The sequence below is a fragment of a genome, unplaced genomic scaffold (genome assembly GCF_019419815.1).
Source record: "Pyrus x bretschneideri cultivar Hongxiangsu unplaced genomic scaffold, Pyrus_bretschneideri_v1 Contig17, whole genome shotgun sequence".
NCBI lineage: Eukaryota > Viridiplantae > Streptophyta > Magnoliopsida > Rosales > Rosaceae > Pyrus > Pyrus x bretschneideri.
The window spans coordinates 3,848,696-3,875,638 of NW_025999468.1; the positions used below are offsets into that span (position 1 = coordinate 3,848,696).

Below are 26,943 nucleotides of genomic sequence, written 5' to 3' on the forward strand. Positions count from 1 at the left end.
GCGTTTTGGTTGCTTTACTTCTTCAACTCATTATTAAATGAGTTTAAATTTTGAGATGGGTGTCAATTTATTACATAGATTTCGAATTTAAATTCATCCAGTAGTGAAATAGAACGGTGAGTGTTACTATCACTTGAGGGTGGTAAGCAAAAATATTCCCCAAGTTAATCAAGTCTATACACAAAACACAAAATGACACGTCTCTTTAAATAGAAACATTGTGACCGGCTCACACGAATTTCCACTCCTAATTTTGGGTATTTATTAGTATGTACCTTATTATTATTTTTTTTTCTCTTTTGTTTGAATTCAAATTTTTGAGTTTTAGAAAAGGAGATTGTTATTGAGACTTTAAAAATTTTATAATGCACACTTTGCAATTGTATTTTTTATTTTAAATAAATATTTAAAGTGTGTAATAAAAATTTTAGAATATTAATAACATTTTCTTAAAAAAAAAAAAAACCTAAATGTAGGTGAGTTAGTCAACGTTCATTTAACTCATACCTGGCAAAATTGAATCAGAAATTTCCCTCCTTTTATTTTATTTTATTTAATTACAGGGTATATTGTTGGGTCCTCCTTCCTCCCTCCCTCTTCTTCTTCAGCGTACTTTAACGCTTCGCTTCACTCACTCCACTGCAGAATTCGGGTCCGATCCGTACCCACTCGAGAACTCGCCGATTTGGAAGTCAGACGATGAAGAAAGGCAACCGCCGCGCACAGCGAACCGCCGACGCATCCACCGGCGATGATTACGAGAAGAAATTTCACCAATTGGAGCTTGAAAATAAAGCATATCAGGTCGCTCTTTCACTCTACTTTTGTTTCGGTTTCATTTTTTTTCCCCTAAATTTGGGAGTCTGTTTGGTTGCCGAGAAATTGATGGAGAAAAGAAAAGAAAATTGGCAACCCTTGATTTCATGCTTGATTTGATTGAGTTTTCTCTGGAGTTGTGCGTCCGAATTATATTTGGGTGGCGAGAAATGTGGTAAAGGAGTGAAATTGGGAAAGTTAACTTGAGTTGAGTCTGATTGGCTGATTTGAATCTAATTGAATTGTTCTGGCAGCCATTGTTCTTTTAGGTTCTGATTTGCGAGTTACTTACGTGCGAAAAGCTCTTAAATTTTGCTTTTGGTAACAATTGGCAGAAGGAGCTTGAGGAGCTGAGATTCAAGCTAGCAAATGGTTCATCCACTTCTTGTGACAGCAGTGCTCAAAAGCTGAGAGAGGATTACATTCAAAAGTTGACTTTCCTTGAGGATCAGGTGGATTTTTATGCTCGAAGTTGTGACGAGGTGTTCAAAAATGGTTTTGCAGGTTCTATATCTATAATTCATTTGTGCAGGTTGCAGTGTTGACGAAGAAGCTAGATGCTCAGTCTCAACTCTCGGTTCTTAGAAGAAGGGGCGATGAGCCTACAAAGCAGTTACAGTTCGAGATTCAGAGGTTGCAGGCTCAGAAGGTGACATTTTGTTAGTTATGAGGCTTTCCTGTATGAAATTTTGTTAAATTTTGTTCTTTCACCATTGACAAATTGTGTGCTGTTTAGGTTCAAGTGCAATGTAAGATGAAGCTTGAGTCTGTGCAGTTCAGATTGCAAAGGGTTTCCCTGGAAAAAGAAGTTCTTCAGGTATATGCGTCTCCCTAATGTACTAAGTTAGCATATTTTCGATAACCTTTATGGAACTATATATACCAGCTACTAGCTTAGTCTGTTTAGTATGTCTGGAAAAGTGTTCAATAGTTTATGCGGAACTTATATTATATAGAGGTATATGAAATCTTTTTGGATATCATTATGCATCAACAGCTCAAAAAAGAGGGTAGGAAGAATGAACATGAGATGCATAAGCTATTGGACTCCAATCAAAGACTGAAGAAGGTAAATTTGTATTTCTTTTATAATAAGATGCTATGGATAAACCACTTGATGGAACTTTTATTTCCAGTAGTTGCAACTTGTAGAGAATCAGTTCTCTTAGTGTTTTTCTTTCTGCTTCTGGTTTTGCATCGAAAGAATATGGAAGCTTTCATGGCCACTAAACGGCTCAGGCAGCTGTTAGAATCTCGCAAGGCTTTGTTGCACAAAAAAGGTGGTCAGAACAGAAACCTGTAGAGTTGTCTTTAATTTCTTTTGAATTTGTATAATAACTAAATGTACTCCCTCATTTTTTCTTAAACTCATGTAGGTGCTAAAAATGGGTAGATTGAAGCAATTCAGGTACTTCAGAACCAAACAATGAAGTGATGAACTGTTGAATGTGTGTTTGTCTGTGTATGTATGCATGTGTGTGTTTTTGGTGCGTTTGCTCATACATGTATACTTGTAAACTGATTCATTAGTTTATTTGTAGTATACTTGTATCACATGTACTCTGATTGTGTTTCTAGTTGAACTGGAAATGACATTCCCTTCATTTCATCTTCAAAGATGCAATTGGAAATGGGTCTTTTTAATAGCATCTTAGGACTTCATTGTAACACAATCAGACAAGTACTTTTGACACATTTTAAATAATTGGTGCAGGGTACTGAATATGAGTTTAACGAAACAGCAGAGTTACACGAACTATGTGCTCAATATGAACGTCATATAGAAGAGTGAGTCCCAAAGATTTCTTGAAACCTCTATGTCTAAGAGACTGCAATGATTCGTCCATTATTCTATGATCTTTTTAAATATGAAGAAAAACCAATGCATTGTCAACACTGCTGCTAGAAACTATGTACTTATGTATGCATACAGGATTTTCGTCACTTATACTTTCAAGTTAAAACTTTGTGCTTAGGGAGCTTATGCGCAAAATATTTAACAATATTCGTAGTAGTTAGGAAAAAATCATTAGCTAGCAGAGCTACTTCTGCTTTGGCTACTCGTCCTACTGGATCCTTCTACATCCACTAGCAGATGAATTTCTATGGTTTTCAGGTATCTAACTAAAAGAAATTGATTGGCATTTCATTCCAGGCGCATAGGGCAATAAATCTTTCCACTGAAATTGTTTATCCAAATTTTCTTTTATCAGGTGTAGGTGGATTAGATTGGCGGATCCTTTTAGACTCTGCTACATCTAATCAAGTGTCAAACACCAATCGTAAATCCATTTGGCATACTACATGATTGAATTTTTCCATTGCAATGAAAGATAAAACTTACTGTGTGCTCCTACATTCTTGAATGACTGATACCTTATCAATGGTCAATACTATTTTCATTATGCAAAAAGAAATGAATAGATGAGAAGTTCAGAAATTATAATAAATTGGATGAGATGTATATATATCCGTGATACATCTTCAATGAAAGTAATCCCAAGTTAATATAGGGGAGCAAACTTACTTTCTCAATTGAGAGTTGAGAATAACTAGTATGAGATATTGCATTGACACTAAGGTTTGCAAGTTTTGATTTTGTAGTTCAATAATGTCACTCAAACAAAGTTTTTGAAAACTAAAATGTGCATTTCCTTATTAATTTTTTTTTTTTCCAAGCCTCTTAAGGGTACTTGTGTTACATGATATGGTATGCATGACTGACTTATCTATTTGTTGTGTTTTGTTCTCATACATGTTGGAATTTTTTTGAATGATTCTGCTTAAGAGTTCTTGTGGGATAAAATTTCCTAAACCCCAGTTTTTACGTACAAGACAGAATCAGATTAGAAAGTCATCTTTCTCATTTTGGATTTGTAGGATGGCTGAGGAAGCTGAAAACCTGAAGGATGAAGCTGAGGCGCAGCAGCAAGAAATGCCGAGGTGAGAAGTTTTGCTTCTGAACTTTGTTCCTGCAAGGTTGTCGTAAACTATCCCCATGTATTTTGCTTCTGCACCTTGCCCTTTTTCCCCTGCCATCTTAAGGTGCACATGCCAGGAGCAAGAGGATGACTGCTTGGAGAAGGATTTAGGTATAAAAGATCTGAAGGAACAATTCGTTAGTCTAAGTAGTATGGTTGGACAACTAAGGCTGCGCTTGATGTTGGGAATAAGTCACAGGTTAGTGCACTTAAATGCGAATCCATGTTTCGTGTCTTAATTTTTTTGAACTTCAATTCATCTTCTTTCTGGAGCTTGAATCATATAATGGTTTGAGGGAATGAATGAGTTTCAGGGTTCTTAATCAAATACAACTACATTCCCCGATTAGAAATACAAAATGTGATTTCCTTGATTCTCACACCTTCAATTATGATATCTGATGGTCAGGGAACTATGAGCCAACATTCTATTTCTGTTGGGAGTAATAGTTACAAGTTAGTGGAGGACATCACCCCATCTGCCTCAGAAAACTCGAACGTTGTAAAAGTTAAAACTGCATCAACAGTGTGCTGGTCATGCAGTAAGAGTTCCTTGTGCAAGACGATGAAATGCAGATGTCGATCCACGGGTGGCAGCTCTGGGGCATCATGTGGCTGTGTTGCCTCTAAGTGCAGCAATAGGGGATTGACAGTTCAAATTAAGTTGAATGAGTCGTCACAATCAGAGACGGTTGATGGCATTTTGAACTGTTCAGATACAACTGAAGTGGAGAAGGATAGCTCAGTGGCTTATCAAGGTGCAATGCTACTTCAGAATGCTTTAGTTCAGAAGCCTGCATAGCCGAATGACAATCTTGGGCCAAGAAAGAAACTATTACCTGATATTGGGAACCTACTGGTATGCTTCATTATCCTTTTTGAATCCCGCTTTATTTTTCTTAAAGAACTAAAATGTTTTATAGCGAGTACATTGTTCTCCTCTCTAATAATTTTCTTACCCTTGCGTTTCAGAATTGTGTTTTTACGGTACCTCTGACTCCTAATTGCCATTTGGCATTGAAAAATACTTTATTGCTTGCTGGGGTTCCCCCCTTGGAGCAGCATTTCATTACGCTTTTCCTTGCTCTCTGACTGAAAATTTTAAACCCTATAGGTGAATGCAGACGCTTCAAAACCTGCCCCAAATAAAAAGGGACGACAGCCAGCAATTCGACTTGTTAATGTAAATGCTGAAGGCAAAAAAGGAGCAGAGGGTGCAATGCAAGCAGAAGGTTAAGATAAAATTTTCGTCACGAAAGAGAACCGCTGTAGCGAGACAGTGATGGAGAAGGAGAGTCACTGTAGTGAGGCATTGGTTGAGAGAATCACCGTGTTGAACTCTCAGATATAATTGATAGAAAGTCGGATTTACGATAGAGATGTCTTTGATTTGGATGAAATACCATTCAGTTTTTTCTTCTTTCGCTTTGAATGCCATTTTGGTCTCGAATTGAAATCTAGTTACCATGACCAACTAATCCAGAATTTTTTTTGTGTCAAACAAATAATAGAGTAAAATTAAAATTCCTTTCAATCTACACGAACACGTCGAAAAAAACGAGTAACGACGGTAGAAATATTTTGCTTTCCTATTGCTTCCCTATTCGACTATTCCTATTTGGATTAGGGTCGGCAGCTCTTTCCTTCTTATTCGCGCCACAACCATTTTTTCCCCATTTATAACCCAAAAAAGATGGCAGTGTTCGAGAGTGAGAAGCTGGCTGTTCGAGGGTATGATCTGGTCGTTTGGCGACCAGGATTTCTCTCACCGCTTCTCATGGGTCCGTCTTGGCTTCTTCCACTCCATACCGTGAGTTAGTTGGCTCCCTCTAGTATTTCACTACCACGCACCCTGATATTTCCTTTGCAGTCAATATTGTTGCCCATTTCTAGAGTTCACCTTGCACTGCTCATATGATTGCCTCCAAACGGATTTTCCGTTATGTCAAAGGTACTTTGGATTTTAGTGTTACGTTGATTCCTCAACTTGCTTCCGCTACTTTGTCTACATATTTTGGTGCTAATTGGGCTGGTTGTCCAAATGCTCGTCGTTCCATTATTGGCTACCTTGTTTATCTTGACTCTAATCTCATCTCTTGGTGCTCTAAAAAACAGCCGATTGTGTTTCATTTGAGTCTTGAATCGGAATACCGCACTCTCTCTCATGCATGTGTCGCAACCATTTAGATTTGCTTCTACTTCATGAGCTTGGGGTTCGCTTATCTTTTCCTGTCTTTTTGCATTGTGACAATCTTAGTGCCATTTACCTCGCTTCTAATTCAGTTCATCATGCTCGCACACATCATATTGAACTTGATTATCACTTAGTTCGTTAAAACGTGGCTCTTGGTAATCATTTAGTTTGTTATATATCAAATGATCAGTCCACTGACCTGCTTACCAAGACTCTTCATCAACTACGGAATGGTGTTCTCTGCTCCAAATTAGTCCGATCAGGCTAGTCAAGTTTGCCAGGGTGTGTTGGGATGTTAGAGTAGAATTAATTAAACTGTAATTCTCTTTGTAACTAAAATAATGTAATTTACATTTGTATTTATTTTAGAATTCTTTCCATATATAGGTTATGTCAAGCCCTATGTGGCTATATATATATATTTTTTTCTTTTTTATTTCGAACAAAAAACCTTATATATATTGTACTTATTGTAAATTGTTAAATTAAGGAGTCATATTTCTATACCAATGAAGGAAGAAAAAAAAAAAAAAAAGCAGTTTTAATTTGCTGCAAATTAAGTAAAGCATGCAAAGAAAGGCAAATTGCAATCAATGACTTTCAAAAGCCAAGCTAAGCTATTGAATTAATTTCATGGGCAAAGAATATTCACATATATAATTCTGCTGCGATGGGGCTGTCGTCCGAGTGTGGGTAAGAAAATGCGTGAAATGCATGCACGTAATATTAAGTTAAAATATATAACGTGTTACGTAATCAAATTTGTTGAGAATGGACTATTAAGCTTCGGTCGATTTTAAAATGGATTACGAGGTTTTATTTTTCTCTTACTAAACATTTTAAAATTGAATAAATTTATACTTTGTGTTATAAGTTGATCGTCTAATCAATTATTAATTATTGACGTGACAAAGGAGGAACGTTTACCCTCCAAACCCACTAATCATTTCAAAAAGAACACACTAAGATCAATATAGGGATGAATCCCACATTGTCACACCGTTATTTAATAACAAATAACTTAAACAAAAAAGTATAAATTAGTAGATTGGCGAAACATTGTAGAGCTTGATTCGAACAAAAAATAAAAAAAATAAAAAAAATTGAAACCTTATGAAACAATTTAGAATCGATTATAAACCTCAATGGCGTGAAATGCCCGTTGTGCTAACGTTAAACCTTAATATGTACTCCGATCGTCATGGCATATATGGAACAGAATCATCGGCATGCCAAGTGCATCGTTGGTGTTGGCTAATTTAATTAATTAATTAGGCAGAAGAGCACCAACAAACCATCAATCTCAATGGATCATTGGATGATTGAATGCAAAGAATCTGACAAGAGGCCCGCGTCATATCCTAAGCTACAGATCGATCATTTTCCTTATGTTCTTGGTGACACGTACTTTCAGATTGTTTTGGAAGAGAGAAGGTTCTAGGCCTTCGACGCTTTGTGGCCGAAGTACAAACTCATCCATTTATCCTTATCTTTCTTCTTTGGAAGTGGACGATGAAAGCAAAATTATACCCTTACTTATTTTTGTATGGACACATAGAATATACATGCATGAGATAAGTTAGCACATGAAAGATCAAAGATCTTAGCCATATACGTTATATATTGTCGGGAATATATTATACATAAATCATGGGCTGTTTAACATTTTAATTTTTGTCCGTTGTTATTAAAAACCAATGAAATGGACAACTCCTCCAGTATTGAAATTATTATAAGGTACATATAATTGTGTACGCATGCATGCACAGGCCATACAATTATCGTATGGTAGCAGCACTCGATGGCCCTCTTTTGCTGTTTTGGTTGGAAGGGTACTTTTATCAATTTTTCTTCAATAGACCAGCCTACTCAATAGTATGAGAAATGAACGGTCATGGTCGAATTAAAAAAACATTATTTTGTTTACTTGTCAAGCTAATGATATAAAGGCAGAGTCCAAACTATTGAAGACTTATTCCTAATTTTACTGTTTAAGTCGATAAACTAGTCACCCAATATCCTTTGTTAGATCAACTAATATCCTTTGTAAGATCATATAAGTGATATTTTTATTTGATATGATGATATTTTAAACTAAAGGAAATGAGATATTCTACTAAGGGTACGAGGGATTGAGTTGGGCCACACAATGAGCCGACTAATAACGCAAATATAATATGTCATCACCATTGATATGAGAGGGAGATATTCTACTCTAACGGTAAGGCGACACAATAACCCAACCGATAATAAAATATCAAACTCAACTTAAATATAATATGTACTTGTGATTCATGTGAGTAACATTAGACCTTAATACTAATTAGAATCAAACATGATTTCGCGATATCGTAATTTCGCATACAGGGTGTAGAATAAAAAAAATTTAGTGTGTTCAATCATATCATATTTTTAATTTTTCTAACTAAATTATAAGGGTTTATAGTTTGTGCCTCGCATTTGAGGTCAAAATTCGAATCTTATTCTCGCAGTTCAAATTGTAATAAAAAATCTAAAACAATATATATATATATATATATATATATATCTGTAATAATAACAAAAAACGAAAGTTCTTTCCTGGGGAATCGGCTTTTTAAATGTTGTCTAACAAGTCGTGGACCTCGAAGGTTAAACAATAAACAAAAGATTAGCATCACTATATATTCATGAGAATAGGGGAAGGAGAGGAGTGCAAATAACATTGTGGCCGCGTTATCTGTACTCATTCAAAGGGATGGGAATTACCAAAGTTTCTTGCACTCCAAGAAACAAATAATACTACTACAAGTTTATAAATACCAAATTCTTTTAGCATATTTTAATTCTTCATCAAATGACATTCTTTGTTTTACTTATTCAAATTTGATCCCATTCTAATCTCATACATTTCAATCAGCTTAGGTATTGAGACGTGGATTTAACACATTGTAGTACGATGAGCTAATTTGGTGACTAAGTTTCAACATTTGTGAGAAGAATATAAATTTAATATTATATAAGATACATCTGTTTCTCTCACGATGATAATTCACCTGTCTTTAAAAGATAAATACGCAAGGAAATTGTTTATTGTTTCACTTGTGATTTTGTGTTCAATTCTTCCTCACCTAACATAGCATGTATCAAAAATGATAGATTCGTGAAACACGTTTATCAATTCCCATAACATGGCAATTTCTATTCTTTTTATTTTTATTTATTTGTTTATTGGTTTGGTAAATTCTTCTCTTGGGGTAGGCGGTAGGCCTCAGAAATCTTAAACAAAAGGGCGGAATTACCCAACAAGTGGGTTATAAGGTTACTTGAAACACAAGCACACGGCAAATGGCCTTTAAAATTCAGGTCAAATCCAAAGTCCAAGCCACCAAAATTTACCAGCCGTCTCTCAAATAACCACACACCTCGTGTCCTAGGAATCCATCAAAACGTGAATCAGGTGAATATTAATCATAAAAAATGACAATCATAAAAAATGACCGGTTGATTATGAGATGACTAATGATATATGTTCACTCATTTGGGAATTTGATGTCAAACATAAATAATAAATTAACATTACCTTAGTATTCCATAGCTCGTTTGAAAATGTTTTTACAATGACTGAAACCGTTTTTGATGATAGTGATTTTGAAATCAATCTTTAATAAAAATAAAAGTAAATTCTGAAAAAAAAAATGTTTTTAGGAAGCCAAAAATACTTTCATCAAAGCGCTTTTTAACTCTTTTAAAAGTACTTCCAAACAAATTCATAATATCAAATAAAAATGCTCGAATTGGTCTAGCTAATTTTCCACCCTTAGGAATATGTTTGATTTATTAAAAAAGTTGAGGTTCTTCTTAAAACTTAATTGATTCTATTGTTTACACATTACAATTTTCATAAAATGAATATATTGTTATTGTAACAAGTGGCCCTTTACCAAGAGTTGAACATTTGTACGAAGGTGTGGATTCGAACCTCTTGATGACTAATTTAAAATTTAATATAACAAAATCTACCGTTTAAAAAAAAAAAAAAAAGAGTATACTATTATTATAAACTCCTTTGTTGTTAATAAAATGTCATGTGACAATATACTTACACATGACAATATATCATATCACAAAACGCAACATTGATGGTGCATACGTGCCATCAGTCATAGAAGCCCTTCTCCCGTGAGACGGAAGAAGGGTACGAATGCATGGATCCCCTCTATGAGTTATTGACTAACCAGTAAAATGACATGGAAGTCCTTACTCAACAGTTTTTCAATTGGAAGTAGTAGATTGTCATGGGTGAATATCAACTTTTACTTCAACGAACTGCATTTTGAATTCAAACCCACCTTTTAGTATAGCTCAAGTAAGCTTGTAATAATTAAAAAATAATAATAATCATCCAATCCTAAGCAAGTTTTATTTTACTATTTTTGTCGTAACAAATTTTTTATTTTCTAAAATACCATGCTGTTTCGTGTGATATTAAAATAGGATACCAAAAAAAAAAAAAAATCTACCATCAATTATTTCTTTTATTTTCCAACATCACAAATTTGACCCGGCTTTTTTCACCAAAATAAAGAAATTGACCTGAAAAGGAGAATATTTGCTCACCACCTACAAATGACGATGTTGTTTGTCAATTTATTTATCGTTGTTGAATGAGTTTAAATTAAATATCTTTCTAGTGAATAAACACAATTTCAAAATTTAATTCAACCGTAATAAATAACGTGGTGAGAAAAAATGCAATATTTCCGAAGGTACTTGCGTGTACGATCATCCTTCCCTTAATGTAATCACTCGGTTGCACAACATAATAGCCCTTGTCTTGAAAGCAGAAGAAGGCCCAATCTCCTTGACCCCTTTCTCAGTTCTGACTGAAGAAGACTCACAGCTGAAAAATTAGGGTTACTTTCTTGCAGAACCCCTGAAAAATTAAATCTAGTTCACGCTCCGAAGTGTGTGTATATATATTTATTTATATATAAAAATTAAAAGTTCCTTCGATCTTTTCGTCTCGAACAAAAAGACATTTCTGATACTTTTGTTTCCGGCTTTGAATCTCCATTTGATATTCCAATTTTGAACCACAAGGCAAGCATTTTAATTTGATTTCCCCAATTTTCTGGGCTACTTAGATTAGGACGGGTCAGATAAATTTTCCTTGCGGAGAAGTTGTTTCTGGAAGCAAGACAGATCGAAATGCTCTAACTTTTGTGTCGATTTTTTGCCCAGTTCTCTGGTTTTTCGTTTACGAAATCGAAAATTAGAACATGGGTTTTGGTCAAGTTTTCGATTTGATAGTGTGTTTTTCTTTTTCCGTGAATTTCTGTAGGATTTGTTTGTGGGATTGAGTTGTGCGTTTGAACTTGTAAAGGGGATTGAGCTGTTTTTATTTCTGGTTCTGTAATTTCCAAAATCTGTCCATTCCTTAATTGCATTCCTGGCTAAATTTGGCAAAATCGTGTTTTCTTCTTTGGGAAAGTTGGTTTTTTGACAAGGAAGATTTTCTGGGTCGGATTCGGTTTGTTGGTATTGCGCGTCTATATTCATTGAATTTACAGCAGTTGTTTTACCTTATCTTTTGTTTGGTTGCCGAGAAAATTCATTAGAGGGAACATTTGACTTTCTCAGAAATCGGAAACTTTTACTGACTCAGCCAAAAGAATCATACTTTGCTGATGCCATTTCCTGTTTAAGCTTTTTCAGCTTTTTCTTAATATATGTTATGAATGTGAGCAATTTCCTTTTCTGTTGTATAGAATTGATTGTATTGATACATTGATTGATTCTGTTGTTATGAACATTTCATGGACAGGTTGAACCGTTTCCACTTCCACTCGTTAAGCCCGGGATACTTTGCGCAACTGGAAAGAGATCTTTGAGTGGAAATGGCTGTGGCTTTTACCCAGCTTTCATGGTCGTTATGGAGTGGAAAGCAAAAAGAGCCTATAGTCCCAAAGGGGTCCTCTTTAAATTCTTCCCCTGAATCGGGCATGCGGGAAACTGATACGTTAAAGTTTTCTTCGGTGAAGGGGTCAAATATGGCCTCATCATCGTCGAGAAGGGTGAGGCGCAAATGGCGTAGTCGGGAAGAACGGAAAATTGATAGGGAATTTGACGTTGTTCTTGTGCCATCTGAGGGTGTATGTGTTTCTGGTTCTGAGTCTGAGGACTCCGATTGGTCGGTTGGATGGTTGGAGCCTCTTGGACCTGGGTTCACTAGTGATGACGATGCAGACGATAGTTTTGCCGTGCTGGTTCCATGCTATGGCCATGTTATTCATGATATGGTGAAGGATTCAATGAACAATTTCTTGAGCACTGTTGGGAACATCCCAGATGGTTATTCAGATGGTAACAGCTTATGCCTTACATGACTATTGATCTCTTATTACAAACAAAAACAAACGTTTTTTTAGCAATGCTTTCATGTATCCTGCTTGATGAAATACCATATCATAGTTGATATGAAAATTTTGAAAACCTTATTAATTTTAAATGTTTAATACCTGTTGATTTTAGGCCCTCTTTAGAAATGGAGCTCTAGCTTCTGTTGTTATTTTGGGGAAAAAGGAAGTGATTCCCAATGACTATAGGCTGGTTTAACGTTAGTGTTATTGCATCGGATATATGAATTTTAAGTGAGGATCACATTTTTTTGTTATAAACAACGTCGAGTTAATGTTGCAACTTTTTTGTTTAAGGGATATAAAAGAGCATTTACAAGTTAGGTTTTGAACTGGCTAAGTTTAGGAATATTCTATGTAATAGTAGAATCCACCGAAGAAACACAAGTTTTAGGAAATGGCGTTTTTCTTGACTTGATAATCAATAGATATTGGCACAACTTGAGTGCCGGGTGGTAGACACATATCACATACAATTAGATCTTATGTCTACATGTGATAAAAGTTAATGGTTGAAATTTAGCTTAATTTGGTGAATATTGGCTTCCTCTATTTCTGTCCTGTCATTTTGTCCAGATTTTCATGCATATTTTATGCTCACTAAATTTTACCAGTCGTTATATTGATGCTGCAGTTCAACTAAAACTACGACATTAAGTGAAACTTCAATGGTAATAGAAGTGGAAGTAAGCACTCAGGGACTTTAAAAGAAATGGATGCATGGTCTCAAATATTTCTTGAATTTTTAATATAAGAGATTGTCCAGATTCAGTTTTATGTGATTTGGCACCTTGCATATGCTTAGTAAATGTTTTTAGCTGCTGAATTTATATATTTCAACATTTGGCACTTATTATAGTAGTAATGAAGCTCTATATTTCAATGGAGGCTTATTGGGATTGGAGTTGTTGGGAAGGGAGGTTAAGTTCAATTGATTGTCATATCCACTAAGCTAACGAAGACGATACTTTGCTTTTATCATAAGTTTGTTTAAGAAGTCCTTATTCCTTGCATTCGCATCTTCACATCTCAGAGACAAATGTACTTGGTAGATAGAATGGGGGGCATGATGGATTTATTGGTATTATCATTGCTCCTATTTGTGGTGTCTTACGGGCTTTGTTTGGTGGCTATTTCCTCGTTATTCCACCAGAATCCCATACTTTGTTTATCTGATCATGTCTGTCTATTTCATGTTTGTTTGCGATAGTGTGTGTCGTGAAGTGGTGGTATATATGGATTGGACCATTGTTTGTGGTAATTGTTATTCAGCTTTCTTGTTGAGATGCAATTGCGTTCTAGTCATATGCAAAAGAAAAATGTATCTGATTCTCACTAGAAAAATGCTTTTCATGAGTAAAATGAACATCCAGTGCTGACTTGTTCTCTGCATTTTGCTTGGTTGTGCAGAGAGCATGAAATATATGAAAGAGTGGCTCTCTTCTCTGAGAAACGGTTGATACCGGATGAAATGGATGCCGGCCTAGTTTGATGTAATTACCTATTAGTAGTAGGGGAATTGCCAATATAACTTTGAGTAGCGGACTTGGCGTGCTATGGAGGATTCTAGTCCCAGTATTGCTGGAAGGTGGTTTGCGTTCCTGCTGCCTTTGCCTTGGGATTGGCTGGGAAGGAGGCTGCTGCTGCCGTCTTTCTCGCAGTTCAAAATTAAGTACCGCACCACTATGTGTATAGCTAAAATCTCGAAAACGAAAAAAAAAAAGAAAAAAAAAAGAGTTTTGGCTTGAGAAACTCTGAAGAAAATGAAGAAAATTGAGAAAAGTGAAGGAAAAGAGATGATGATATGTGAATTATTTGCCTTAATTGTGATTGTTGGATGTAAATATGTGAAAGCATGAGAGCTAGGCGGCTTAATACTTCACCCCTAATATTTGTTTGTGAATAATTTAGAAATTGTAAATATTAGGTGAAATAGAAGAGCTTCTTCCTAATGTTATTGTACATATGTGTACTGTGTAAATAATTCATGTTGTAAACAATTTGTGAATAATTAAAAGAAAAAAAATTGTAAATAATGTGATAGCTCGCTCTCTCTCCCTCCCTCCCTCCAAATCCTTGAAGGATCTAAGATCACTTTCCAATGTATTGGATAAGTTCTATGTGTTAAGTGATGAGTGACATAATCTCATCCAAAAGAAGGGGTATCAAAGTTCAATACTCAATACGAAATACTAACTTTTGGTTTAGCGGTACTGCTTCGTTTCAACATGGGAAGACAATTTCAAGTTCGAATTCTCCATTCTGTTGATAAAAGTAAAAGAATAAAATTACGATGACTTAGTTTAGCTGTGGAATAAACTAAGATGTAATGACTTAAGCTTGTGGGATATGGCACCTTTGTTCTTGTGTTAAAATAGTAATTATTTGGGGGATGAATGCAAATGGTTGTAACCAATACTAAAATAGTCGTTTCGGTTTGGTTTTATGTAGGTTTTAAATAGGTTAATTTGCATTGAACCAAACTAAAGTTATGCTTTTGTGTCAAAACCGAATCGAACTGCTTTATTAGTTTGGTTTGGCTGGTTTGAACAGCTAGATCAATTTGTGACATCCTGTCCTAAGATTTATTGTATTTTATTCTCAACAGCAATGAATTTTCTAAAATGTCCCTGAGATGCCACGTAAACTTTCCACGTGGACCTCAATGTTCCTTTAACTTTTCACTCTTATTTTACTATTTTCGAATAGTACTCGTTTAACGAACACGTAGGCGCAGACAAAATTCAATTCAAAGTTATAACGAATAAGTTATGTTCAAAACAATGTAAAAATACCTAGCAACTCCAAAACTTGAAACCTTCCCTCGTGCAACGCGCACCAATACTGGGATTTTATCGTGTCTGAGTGGGTCTTCATGCAGTGGGGGAAGACGTGCTTTTGTTTTTGGTGGAAATTGAAGTGAGATGCAAGTAGAAATTCAAATAATGATTTATTTTGAATTTAAAAACCCCACCAATTCATCTAACCTATCAAACTCTCCCTCTCTCTTTCCCCTCATCTCCCTCACAGATTTCTGAGATCTTTCTCTCTCTGTCACACAGCTCAAGATTCTCTCCCTCTTCGTTCCCTTCTATTTAAATAGTTGTGATTACGTTACGTCAACATCTTATTTTAAATTTTTTGTATAAAGAATAAAGTAAAAGAAAAAAAGTGAGAGAGAAGACGATGGAAGAGGATCATAGGAAGGAAAAAAAATCCTACTTTCCGTACATCATTCTTTTCCATTTTGTTTTTAAAATGTATTTTCTTTCCCCCGTTTTCTCTCTCTCTCTCTCTCTCTCTTTCTAACTCTGCAACCTTCACTCTCTCTAATTCCTTCTCTCCGTCTATAAGCTGTCTCTCACTCACCTTCACTCACCGAAAGCACCACCACCACCTCGCCGCTGCGACACTGGCGAACTGCACCAACCAACCCTATCCCGAGCTCTCATCCCTCTCGTCCTCCATGTACTATCACCGGAACACCGAGCCACCATAACCTCCACTCCGGCGAACCACCTAGATCACCATCCCTCCTCATTTTCAAACCACACGAGTGCAAAAGCACTGCAAACATCATGTCTGGGCAGTCACCCCGAGAACCCAGCTACTGCCGTCGAGCCAGAAGCTCCGGCGGGGAGCTGTAGTTTTTCCGATGATGATCTCGTCAATGCCGCTGAAGGTAACGTTCGATAATCCTTTTAAAACATAATAGATCACGTTTTGGTGTACTTTTGGAGTAGTTTTAAGAATTTTGGTGACTTTTTAAAGCAGAGACCTCGGAGAAAAAGGATTCTCCAGTTTCCGGCGAGAAACCGGGCCCTTGCAGGCCATTTTACGGCCAAATGCGACCACGGACGAGAACCCCAATGGTATATTTCGATTCCTTGTTCCTTGGGCTTCAATTTGATATGTTCGGTTGCTAGTTTTAGTTGAGATTTGAAGCTAAACGAAGCCGGGGAAGTTTCCCTGCTAAATTTCCCGATTCCGGTGTTCTTCTTCATTTGGGTCGGCGGGTGCGACTCGCTAGCCCAATTAGGTCCGACCCGACCCGATTGAAAAAAGCCCAAACCGGATCCAAAAACCGGCCCAAGCCCATGACCCGTTAACCCTACCCAGATCCTCAAGACCGACCCGGTACAAGAAAGAAAAAGAAAGAAAGGGGCCAAAACCCAAACCCGGGCCAAACCTAAAGCCCAAACCTTTAGGCCTTTGTTCCAGCCCAGGTCCACTTCAGATTTTGGAGGGAATATTCTGTTAACCTCCCTGTTAATTTTTACAGAATATTCCATTTGAGAATGAAATATTCCGTTAAAGTTAACTGTTGACTATTAGTTGACTTTTCGAAATTTTCTTGGAAACCCTCCTAGTTATTATATGTTTGCATGGTGTCTCTTATTTATTTGTACTGTCCTAGGCTAAAGACTAGCTTCATGTATCATGCTCACGTGATGTAGTACTAGAATGTAAAACCTACACCGAGCCTATTCCATTGTTTGATTTCCTCTAAAGTGGACTTGTGTGCCTACATAAATTAATGAAGCATTATATTCTGATAATAACGGTTTGAGATTTAATGTTGAGATACCTTGTTGTTGTACCATGCATCTTTGACTCACTTTTTTTTGTAGGGTACCTACTACATACTATTATTATAATATTTTTTGGAAAACTATATTCTTGTTTTACAGCGAGGGGTTACACTTTTCAAAAAGGTTTTACAAAACTTTATTTTCAGGCCCATTCATCCTTATTTTTCGCCTCTTTAGTGGTAGAGGTTTCATGACGACGAAGATTGTTGGTAAAGGTTGTCATGTAGGAGACTTCTCCTTTCAGTATAAATGTCCTTACGCTTCTTTTACTACGATTTATCTATGCTTTGACATCACTTGTGTGATATAGGTTCAATCCCGTTCACATGCACACTCTAAATTAATCACTTTTAGGTTTAAATTTATTGACATTTTCCACATCACTACATTTTATGGCTTCGTCACCTTCCAAGTGTTGGCCACATTTCGGGTTTGGGTGTGTCACAATTTGTAATAGAAATGCTAGAGACAAAATTTAGATGTACAAGCCCAATTTTATATCATTTTTAATCAACAGAGAGAGAGAGAGAGAGAGAGAAAGAGAGAGAGAGGAGTTTAGAACCTTGAATTTCTTCCAATATTGTGAAGAAAAGTACCACTAGATCACCTAGAGCTTAGTTGGGGGCACACTACGTTAGCCAACCGGTCGTTAACTAGCGCCCATGTGTGTCCAGAACGTGGCTTTTGGCATCACATTACCTCGTTCCTTGTCATTAATTTTCACGAACTAGTTGGGAAACAAGAAACATATTATACTAGTAATTAAAATGCGAAATATTTGTCCTAGAACATTCCACAGAACATAATCATATATTAACCAGTCACTAAAAACTGATAAACATTGAACATAGAAGAAGATGGAACTCTTCCAAAAATAGGTAAGTTATTACCAAAAAAAGGGAACAAGACACGGATTCCAGCTTGTATTTTCCAACAAAACAAGAGAAATATCCAAAACTAAATATTAATTCATGGGCTCTCACTTTTTTTCCCGGGGACACTTCCAACCTGGCACGCTCAGGGAATGCCACGTGGACAGCCTCACAGAGGGCTCTTGCATTTTTTGAGCTTTTCCAACACCTATAACTCAGGCGAAGTATCATCTCCTCCAATGTGTGGTCTTGACCAAGCCACCATTTGTTAGAGCTGTGTGTGATCAGGTCTCCTAATCTTTGATTAATTCCTTCACTAATCTTGGGATCATGATTGATTAATTATTTTCTGTCATTCGATGCGTTTAGATTTTGTGTTTAATGGGTTTCTTCATGTAATCTTTGGTTTTGTTTAGAGAGAGAGAGAGAGAGAGAGAGAGAGAGAAGGAGGAGGAGGAGGAGGAGGAGGAGGAATGTTGCATAGAGCAGCAAGCAATGCATATTCATGGTGGTGGGCTAGCCACATCAGGACAAAGCAGTCCAAATGGCTCGAACAGAACCTCCAAGGTATGTATTTGTGTGTGTGTTTTTGTGTAAATATATATGTATATGTATGAGATTTTGATCCATTTGTTCTTCCTTTCAGTTTTGATATTTCTAGTTTCCCCAATTTTTCAATTGATTTGGTACAAATGGTGCATTTTCCCCATTAATTTTCCTTTTACTGGGATTAATATATGTTATATATATATATTTACGATTTTACTAGACGATATCTTAAATTACTATAATCCATGCGAAAGAAGAATCAAACTTGGGTAAAAGAGGGCAAAAGCTCACCGCCCTAAGAAAATGGCCTAATGCTTATGTAGGTTATATAGGTTGTAGCTGGAAAATGTTGGATGAATTGTCACAATGATATTTCTAGTTTAGTACATTGGATTACAGATGATGATTTTTGTTTAAGAGGTTTATAATCTCATAAGGTCAAATGCTTGCTATAGTAATCTGTGATTTGAATTACAGATATGGAGGAGAAGGTTCATGATACATTGAAAATCATTGATGAAGATGGGGACTCCTTTGCAAAGAGGGCAGAAATGTATTACAGGAAGAGGCCGGAGCTAGTTGCCTATGTCGAAGAATCTTTTCGCGCCTATCGAGCTTTAGCAGAGCGATATGATCACTTGTCAAGAGACCTTCAGAGTGCCAACCGCACCATTGCCACAGTTTTTCCTGAGCGAGTTCAGTATGCTATGGAGGACGAGGATGATGAGATTGCTTCTCAAACATCAACTTCTTCTGACGGTCCTAACAAAGTGTCACCGGATGCATACAAAAACATTCCAAAAGTCCCCAAGGCCCCCAAATATTTGAGGAGCAAATCCACGTTATTATCGAGGAAGGGCACGCTTAAGAGAAATGCAAGTTCCGCTAAAGCTGCCCTAGCTGCTACTCTGAGGTCGGGGCTGACCAAAGAGGAGGCATTGGGAGAAATCGATAAGCTTCAAAAGGATATTTTGGCGCTGCAGACGGAAAAGGAGTTTGTGAAGATTTTTTTTGAACGCGGATATGATAGGTATTGGGAGTTTGAAAATCAGATCACTGATATGCAAAAAAGAGTTTGCAAGTTGCAAGATGAGTATGGCATTGGCACTGTTATCGAAGACAACGAAGCTCGAACTTTGATGGCTGCCACGGCTTTAAAGTCATGCAAAGATAGCTTAACAAATCTGCAGGATAAGAAAGAGAGATCAGAAGAAGACGCGAGAGTTGAGCGCCAAAGGGTTAGAGAAGCCTGCAAAAAGTTTGAGAGCCTCAGAAATGAATTTCGTTCGAAACACATAGACTGGTGCGATACTGATGAGTATGATTATGAGAATATTGATGTAGAATCAATAAGTCTGGATCAAGAAATACATGATGATCAGGACACGTTGCGTTCTAGGGTTTTGGAACAGCTCGATACGAATTCAAACACCTCAATTTCTATGACAGAACTAGCAGAGAAAATTGATAGACTTGTGAACAAGATAGTGAGTCTGGAAGCTGCAGTCACTTCTCAGAATGCTTTAGTAAATAGATTAAAATTAGAAAACGATGAGCTTCAGGCGCACGCTCGGAGCTTGGAAGAGGAAAAAGAGACTCTAATGGAAAATGCGGACAAGATGAGCAAACGGCTAAAGGAGTTGGAGGAAGAGCTGCGTCGAATTAGAAATTTAAACAGAAAAGTGGAAGACCAAAATAACAACCTTCAAACACATTTTACAGAAGCTAGCTGTAATCTTGACCATTTGTCAGGAAAACTGAAAAGTGTGAAGCACGAAGAGGAGGATGAGAATGCCAGACTATTCCAAGATGTGAAAGCAGTTGATGCCAAACCTGAAAAAGAGATTAAAGAAGATTCAAATAAGGTAGTTCTTGATGACGATTCGGCGGTCTTGGAAGATAAAATGTCAGAAAGTGAAATTAAGAGAAAGAATGTTACAATTCTCGAAACTTCTATCAAGGAGGAAGACGGAGAAGAAAAGCAATCAGATCAACCGATGCAGCAGGAACAGGGAAAGGCACAAGATTTGTCCGAGGATGTTCATCCACAGGAATTGGAACTGGAGAAGGAAGAACAGCCAAACTGGAGACAGCTGTTCCTAAAAGGGTTAGAGGATAGAGAAAAGGTTTTGCTGGAGGAGTATACTTCAATTCTCCGCGATTACAAGGACGCAAGGAGGAAGCTCGGCGAAGTGGAAAAGAAAAACCGGGATAACATCTTCGATTTAGCAATGGAGATTAGGGAATTAAGGGGTGATGTTGCCTCCAAAGACAATGAGATTAAACTTTTGAAGCAAAAACTCGGCTCCCCAGAAACAAATCCGGAGGACAGTCCTGCGACAGTATATAAATTTCCAACTCAGGAAGGCCCCCTTGAGAGTCCAACTCAAGTCGTTGCATCCCCATACTCAACTGTTGCATCACCAAATTTGGATAAAGAGATGATTTCTAGCTACCTTGATGAACAAGGAACAGAGAAATTTGAGGACTCATCAGGAAACTCAAAGGTCTTACTGAGAAAGGAGGAAGAGAGAATAATGAGGAGAAGACATACTGTTAGACCCCATTCTGTTTCAGCAATAGAAGGAAGGTTCCGTTCAGACATTGATGAGCTGTTGGAGGAAAATTTAGAATTTTGGCTGAGGTTTAGTACCTCGGTTCATCAGATACAAAAATTCCACACTTCGATACAGGATTTACAGTCTGAGTTGTTGAAACTCAAGAACAAAAAGAAGCATGATGGACATGCTTTACAATCGGATGCTAGGCCAATATACCGACACCTAAGAGAGATACAAACGGAACTGTCATTATGGTTGGAACACAATGCAGTACTAAAAGATGACTTACAGGGTAGATTATTATCCTTGTGCCATATTCAAGATGAGATATCGAGACTCTCCAGTTTAAGCTCCGAAGGAGAAAATATGGAGCTTATAAGCAAATATCAGGCGGCAAAGTTTCAAGGCGAGGTTCTCAACATGAAGCAGGAGAATAATAAGGTTGCAGATGAGCTACAGGCAGGCCTTAACCGTGTTGATGGACTCAAGGTTGAGGTCGAAAAGACACTAGCAAGACTCGATGGGGAACTTGGGATTTCGGTATCAAAGAGCATTAACAACCCCAAACGCTCAATGAGTAAGTCTCGAATTCCCTTGCGGTCTTTCTTGTTTGGGGTTAAGTTGAGAAGGCAAAGGCCATCAATCTTTTCCTGCGCCAGCCCGTCATTACAGAAACAGCACAGTGATTTAGGAGCAGCTGTGCCGCCTCCAGAACAACCTATGTAGATGATATGTTTTATGATCTACTTTTATGTTTTTAGTTTTAATGTCTTTAAACATTGTTGCACACAGGAACCCATTAAGTTCATTGTGTTAGTTTTGTATTTGTATTTTTTATATTGTTGTATGATACTTATTTAGAATCTTCTCTTATTTGCATAATCTTCCATAAAAATTGAAATATTTACTCAAACAGTTTGTATACATACGTACACGTGATAATTCAGACTATAAAGCCCCAAACTTGTAACAAAAATGGTAAAAGTGGGTTAACAGTTCGTTTTTCAACATAATACAGGGCTAGCCCTGAGGAGTGCCAGATGAGGTGGCTGCCTAGTATCCCACATTGAGGGACCCTAGAAATTCGTCTATGTGTTACATGGTTCTGTGAGAATACCACATGCATTGAATGATACAAAAAATGAATAACAAACGTTGACATCTAAAAGGAAAAAACAAAATAACTGACAACGTGGTAGTGTACATACACTTTTTTTTTTTTAAAAAAAAAACAAAATTATACTTACAATTTATGAATAGTAAATTACGGACGATAGCTATTCCATTTGCCTAGGCCATCTTCCCTAACGATGGCTGCGAAAACTAAACTATGTGGCTGCTTGTGCTACTCTATGTGTCAACCTCTACATATATTTTTCCCTGATGAAGCTACGAAGGTTGTCTGAAAAACCTAATGGCCAAACGACTAGCTCACTTCTACGAATAGTCAGCTTCTCACTGTCGAACACTGCCAACTTCGCAAGCTGATTGGCTTCCTATTCGTTCATGCCATGCATATGTGACAAGCATCTCTCAAACCTCCCCAGAAGATTCCATACAAGCCTCAAACAATCTCTCCGAATAATATTTTTTGAGTTATTAATTGGAAAAAAGAGGGTTGTGGTGGTTGTTGTCAATGTAGGATGAAAAATATGGTAATTGTAGCATTACTCTAAACTTAATGAATGTATTGGTGGATTTAATTCCTTACGTCTTTCTACACTTCATTTTCAAAACTTTATGAATCGGACTAGCATATGAGACGGGGAAGTGGGCCCCTTTTTTGGCCTCACTATCTCTCACAAATCCCTGTGTCTGGTCTCACTCGTCTCGATGTGGCTACTTCTTAGAGACTTTCCTTACAACCTTTACACGATGTGCAGTGAGATCCCCATCGGGTTTCCCCTGTTTCAGAAGCACCCATTTGGATTTTGAGATTACCTCACCACGGGCGTCCGATACCAAAACCTCTTCGACATGATGGTTGACGCCGTCATCAGCGCCATGGTCGTTGCATGATACGAGAACACTATGGTGGTCTTGACTGAGACTGGTTAGCCTAACTTCAGCATAGACCTAGCTGGAATCTACGCGATGGTAGATGAAGGAAATAAGCAGGCATTTTAAAATAATTAAATATTTATTTTTTATTTACATGGTACAACTAACTGCCACGCTAACAAAAATATGTTTATATTTGTTTCATCATCATTTAACGGTTAAATTAACAGGTTTTTTAACAGTTGACATTTGTAAGAAATTGATAAGATTAAAAGACGTATGATTTGAAATTGGACAAAACTTGAGGAGATAAAATGTAGTTTATTCAAACAATAAAAAGAAAAAAAAAAAATCCATGACTAATTGGACAAGATCCCAAACGTAAAGCCCACATTTGTTTGAGTGATGCTTAAACCCTAACAAGCCAGTACGCACTACGGAGTGCTCGCTTTCTCGGTGATTGCCTCTAACTCTCACTCGCTCACAGACCCCCCAACTCTCATTTCACACACGCTTACCCTCTGCTATGCAATCCATGGCGTACATTTCTCTCTCTAAACCCCATCGATGGCGGCCTCGACCCTCCAATTCTCAGGCCTTCGCGCACCTCCGCCTCTTCAGCTCAGGGGAATCCGCCACCGGTGCCTCTGCTGCCGCAACCAGAGGCGTAGCCGCCACTGAAGCCGCAGCACCAACCGAAGCCGCATCCCCAACTCAAACCCATGTCCCAAAACCTAAGCAGCACCGTCCTCGAAACCCAGAGAAGACAGAGGACATAATCTGCAGAATGATGGCGAATCGGGCCTGGACGACCCGGTTACAGAACTCGATCCGGAACTTGGTACCCGAATTCGACCACAACCTAGTGTGGAACGTCTTGCACGGCACTCGGAACTGGGAGCACGCCCTCCAATTCTTCAGGTGGGTCGAGCGGTCCGGGTTGTTCAAGCACGACCGGGAGACCCATTTGAAGATTATTGATGTTCTGGGCCGGAATTTGAAGCTCAATCATGCCCGGTGCATCCTTCTGGACATGCCGAAAAAAGGTGAGCAGCTCGACGAGGACCTCTTCCTTGCGCTCATTGATGGCTACGGCAAGGCCGGATACGGTAAGGCTGGCATTATTCAAGAATCTGTCAAATTGTTTGATAGTATGAAGGAATTGGGTGTGCAGAGAAGTCTCAAGTCCTACGAGGCTCTCTTTAAGGCCATTATGCGCCGTGGCCGGTATACGATGGCCAAGAGGTATTTTAATGCAATGCTGAGTGAGGGAATAGAGCCCAATAGGCATACTTATAATGTTATGATTTGGGGTTTCTTTTTGAGCAAGAGGTTAGAGACCGCCAAGCGGTTTTACGAGGATATGAAAAATAGAGGAATTTTGCCAGACCTTGTTACGTATAACACTATGATTCATGGGTACAATCGGTTTAAGATGATGGATGAGGCAGAGCAGTTGTTTGTAGAGTTGAAGGGGAGGAATTTAGAACCTAATGTGATATGCTATACTACCATGATTAAAGGGTATGTTGATGTTGGGAAAGTTGATGATGCATTGAGGTTGTTTCAAGAGATGAAGTCTTTTGGTATTAAACCGAATGCTGTCACATTTTCGACTCTATTGCCGGGGCTTTGTGAGGCAGAGAAAAAGGATGAAGCTGTGAACATGTTGAAGGAGATGGTTCAGAGGTATATTGCTCCCAAGGATAATTCAATCTTTGAGAAATTGCTATCATTGATGTGCAAGTCTGGGGATTTGGATGCAGCTGCTGATGTCCTTAAGGCAATGATTCGGCTGAGCATTCCCACCGAGCCTGGTCATTATGGTATCCTGATTGAGAACTTTTGCAAGGCCGGGGTTTATGATCGAGCAATCAAGCTGCTGGATAAGCTTATTGAGAAAGAAATTATTATGAGGCCCCAGAGTTCTATCGAGTTGGAGGCTAGTGCTTATAACCCAATGATTGAGTATTTGTGTAACCATGGGCAGACTGAGAAAGCTGAAGTTTTTTTCCGGCAGTTGATGAAAAAGGGTGTTCAGGATTCAGTTGCCTTCAATAATTTGATGTGCGGACATGCGAAAGAAGGAAATTCTGATTCTGCTTTTGAGATTTTAAGGATAATGGGTAGGAGAGGGGTCCCTGGAGAAGCAGATTCTTACAGGTTACTCATTAACAGCTACTTGAGTAAAGGTGAACCAGCTGATGCTAAAACAGCTTTGGACAGTATGCTTGAAGGCGGGCATATTCCAGAGGCATCACTGTTCAGGTCAGTGATGGAGAGTCTATTTCAAGACGGGAGGGTTCAAACTGCAAGCCGAGTAATGAAAAGTATGGTAGAGAAGGGGGTGAAGGAGAACATGGATTTGGTTGCCAAGATTTTGGAAACCCTCTTTATGAGAGGTCATGTTGAGGAAGCACTGGGACGAATCGATCTACTTATGCAAAGTGGGTGTACGCCTCAGTTTGATAGCCTATTATCTGTTCTTGCTGAGAAAGGGAAAACAATTGCAGCCCTCAAGCTGTTAGATTTTTGCCTCGAGAGAGATTGCAATGTGGATTTCTCAAGCTATGACAAGGTGTTGGATGCTCTCTTAGAAGCAGGGAAAACTCTTAATGCATACTCAATATTGTGTAAAATAATGGAGAAAGGAGGGGTCTCCGACTGGAGTAGCACCAAGGATTTGATTAAGAGCCTAAATCAAGATGGTAACACGAAACAAGCAGATATCCTCTCCAGAATGATAAAGGGAGGGGATAAAAGTGGTCAGAGCAAAAAAGGAAATAAAGAAGCTGTTCTTGCGTCGTGATTTGGCATGTCTCCATAAGCAAGTCGTGCAGGAACTAGAAGGAGATGCCCATTGAACTTGTTAATTTCCACGTTGGCTCCTGTGACAGGTGCTCTGCATTCAGGAACGACAGGAGTGACAGTGCTTAGTCGAAGTTGTACTAAGCCGGATTAGATATTTAGCATGTAGAGTAATTTGGGAGCTTCCTCATACTTCCTTGAATTCATATTACAGCGATCTACTTGTTTGGTCGTTTCTCCTAAAGATTTTGGTTAGTCGATATTTTCCTCTCTTTTTTTCCACCCGTTTCGTTGTCACATTGTTGGTTGCAACAATGTTTTGCGCCTTGGAAGTTGAAAGTTTTGTTACCAAATTCAAATAACACAGGTTCTGTCTCTACGCTCAAATCTGCTCTGACATTGTATTGGGAAGTTATTTATCCCTTTTGCTTTTTTTGGAGGGCAAAGAATGATCGGTTCTAAAGACCTAAATAATCATATTCCGCTATCCTTTATTGTTTACTTGTTTCATCTCTTCCATTGTGAATGCATATATTTAAATTTCGATCCATCTTCTTCTCGCAGTTGAGTCGGGATTCGGAATTAATTTCTGGCTACCGCTGATTTGAAACAGAGAATTTGAGACCTTGATTAACGTCTATGTCACGGTCGAAAGCAAAAGACTCGGCAGCGAGATGGTCGTCATGATCGAATAATTCGTTTGAAACGTGAAGAATATTTCGTCAGTTCTTACATCGTTTTTGGGAGGATGGGCAGGACGAGGGCTTGAAGATTGTTGGAAGCTCGACTTCTTTGTCTTCCTCGGAGAAAGTTAAGGTTCCACCTTAAAACCAAGCGGAAATATGGAGAGTAACTCAACATTCTTCATCGTCTTCATCATAACGGTCAAGAGATTTCTTTGCTTTTCGGAATTAGGAGTAGCGACGAACTCGTTGGACTTAGGAAGTTTGTGTCTAGGAGATAACTCAATTTCTTCAACTAAATTACCATCTAAGTGATTTACTTGACATGTAAACAGAAGACAAGCAAACTGTTGGATCACTTGAAGAACAAAGCTAATATCTTTTTTCAACAGATATTACTCGCAGCTGTCTCACTAAAATTGATCGAAGTAGCGCCTTCAATTCTCTAAATTCATATATATATATATATATATCTTGCCGAGACGCTA

General features: G+C 37.9%; 4 protein-coding genes across 6 annotated transcripts; all 4 read left to right on the forward strand.

Moving 5' to 3' along the window:
- The first annotated feature begins 147 nt into the window (after window positions 1–147).
- Window positions 148–5,261, forward strand: LOC103964942 (kinesin-like protein KIN-4C). Its single transcript, XM_048581468.1, is given in 14 exon segments — window positions 148–804; window positions 1,152–1,268; window positions 1,349–1,465; window positions 1,553–1,633; window positions 1,814–1,885; window positions 2,006–2,096; window positions 2,193–2,224; window positions 2,531–2,604; window positions 3,697–3,759; window positions 3,862–3,968; window positions 3,971–3,996; window positions 4,207–4,656; window positions 4,770–4,784; window positions 4,912–5,261. Coding segments are annotated over 14 exon segments (1,473 nt in total). The 5' UTR covers window positions 148–699; the 3' UTR covers window positions 5,035–5,261.
- Window positions 5,262–10,770: 5,509 nt separating this feature from the next.
- LOC103964940 lies at window positions 10,771–14,425 on the forward strand. 3 transcript variants are annotated; one of them, XM_048581472.1, is made up of 3 exons: window positions 10,771–10,886; window positions 11,798–12,336; window positions 13,800–14,425. In XM_048581472.1, exons 2-3 carry the CDS (start codon window positions 11,871–11,873, stop codon window positions 13,847–13,849), a joined length of 516 nt encoding a protein of 171 aa, XP_048437429.1. In that variant the 5' UTR covers window positions 10,771–10,886; window positions 11,798–11,870; the 3' UTR covers window positions 13,850–14,425. The 3 variants fall into 3 exon arrangements, with proteins under 3 accessions (XP_048437429.1, XP_048437428.1, XP_009376216.2); XM_048581471.1 differs by having other exon boundaries at window positions 10,801–11,073; XM_009377941.3 differs by lacking the exon at window positions 10,771–10,886 and adding an exon at window positions 11,081–11,713.
- Window positions 14,426–15,688: 1,263 nt separating this feature from the next.
- LOC125476035 (protein NETWORKED 2A-like) lies at window positions 15,689–21,845 on the forward strand. The gene is made up of 3 exons (XM_048581748.1): window positions 15,689–16,071; window positions 16,164–18,420; window positions 18,880–21,845. The coding sequence occupies exons 2-3, from the start codon at window positions 18,327–18,329 to the stop codon at window positions 21,687–21,689; spliced, it is 2,904 nt and encodes a 967-aa protein (XP_048437705.1). The 5' UTR covers window positions 15,689–16,071; window positions 16,164–18,326; the 3' UTR covers window positions 21,690–21,845.
- A 1,281-nt stretch (window positions 21,846–23,126) lies between these two features.
- LOC103964938 (pentatricopeptide repeat-containing protein At2g37230) lies at window positions 23,127–26,850 on the forward strand. Its single transcript, XM_009377937.3, has 2 exons — window positions 23,127–26,023; window positions 26,337–26,850. The coding sequence occupies exon 1, from the start codon at window positions 23,491–23,493 to the stop codon at window positions 25,771–25,773; it is 2,283 nt and encodes a 760-aa protein (XP_009376212.2). The 5' UTR covers window positions 23,127–23,490; the 3' UTR covers window positions 25,774–26,023; window positions 26,337–26,850.
- The last annotated feature ends 93 nt before the right edge of the window (window positions 26,851–26,943 follow it).

What these genes read in the sequence shown, in the direction of transcription:
- LOC125476035 (XM_048581748.1), top strand. Translation starts at nt 18,327, where the DNA reads ATGTTGCATAGAGCAGCAAGCAATGCATATTCATGGTGGTGGGCTAGC. An exon ending in GCTCGAACAGAACCTCCAAG is followed by an intron (nt 18,421 to 18,879) that starts GTATGTATTTGT and finishes TTTGAATTACAG; the next exon opens with ATATGGAGGAGAAGGTTCAT.
- LOC103964940 (XM_048581472.1), top strand. Translation starts at nt 11,871, where the DNA reads ATGGCTGTGGCTTTTACCCAGCTTTCATGGTCGTTATGGAGTGGAAAG. An exon ending in CCCAGATGGTTATTCAGATG is followed by an intron (nt 12,337 to 13,799) that starts GTAACAGCTTAT and finishes TTGGTTGTGCAG; the next exon opens with AGAGCATGAAATATATGAAA.
- LOC103964938 (XM_009377937.3), top strand. Translation starts at nt 23,491, where the DNA reads ATGCAATCCATGGCGTACATTTCTCTCTCTAAACCCCATCGATGGCGG.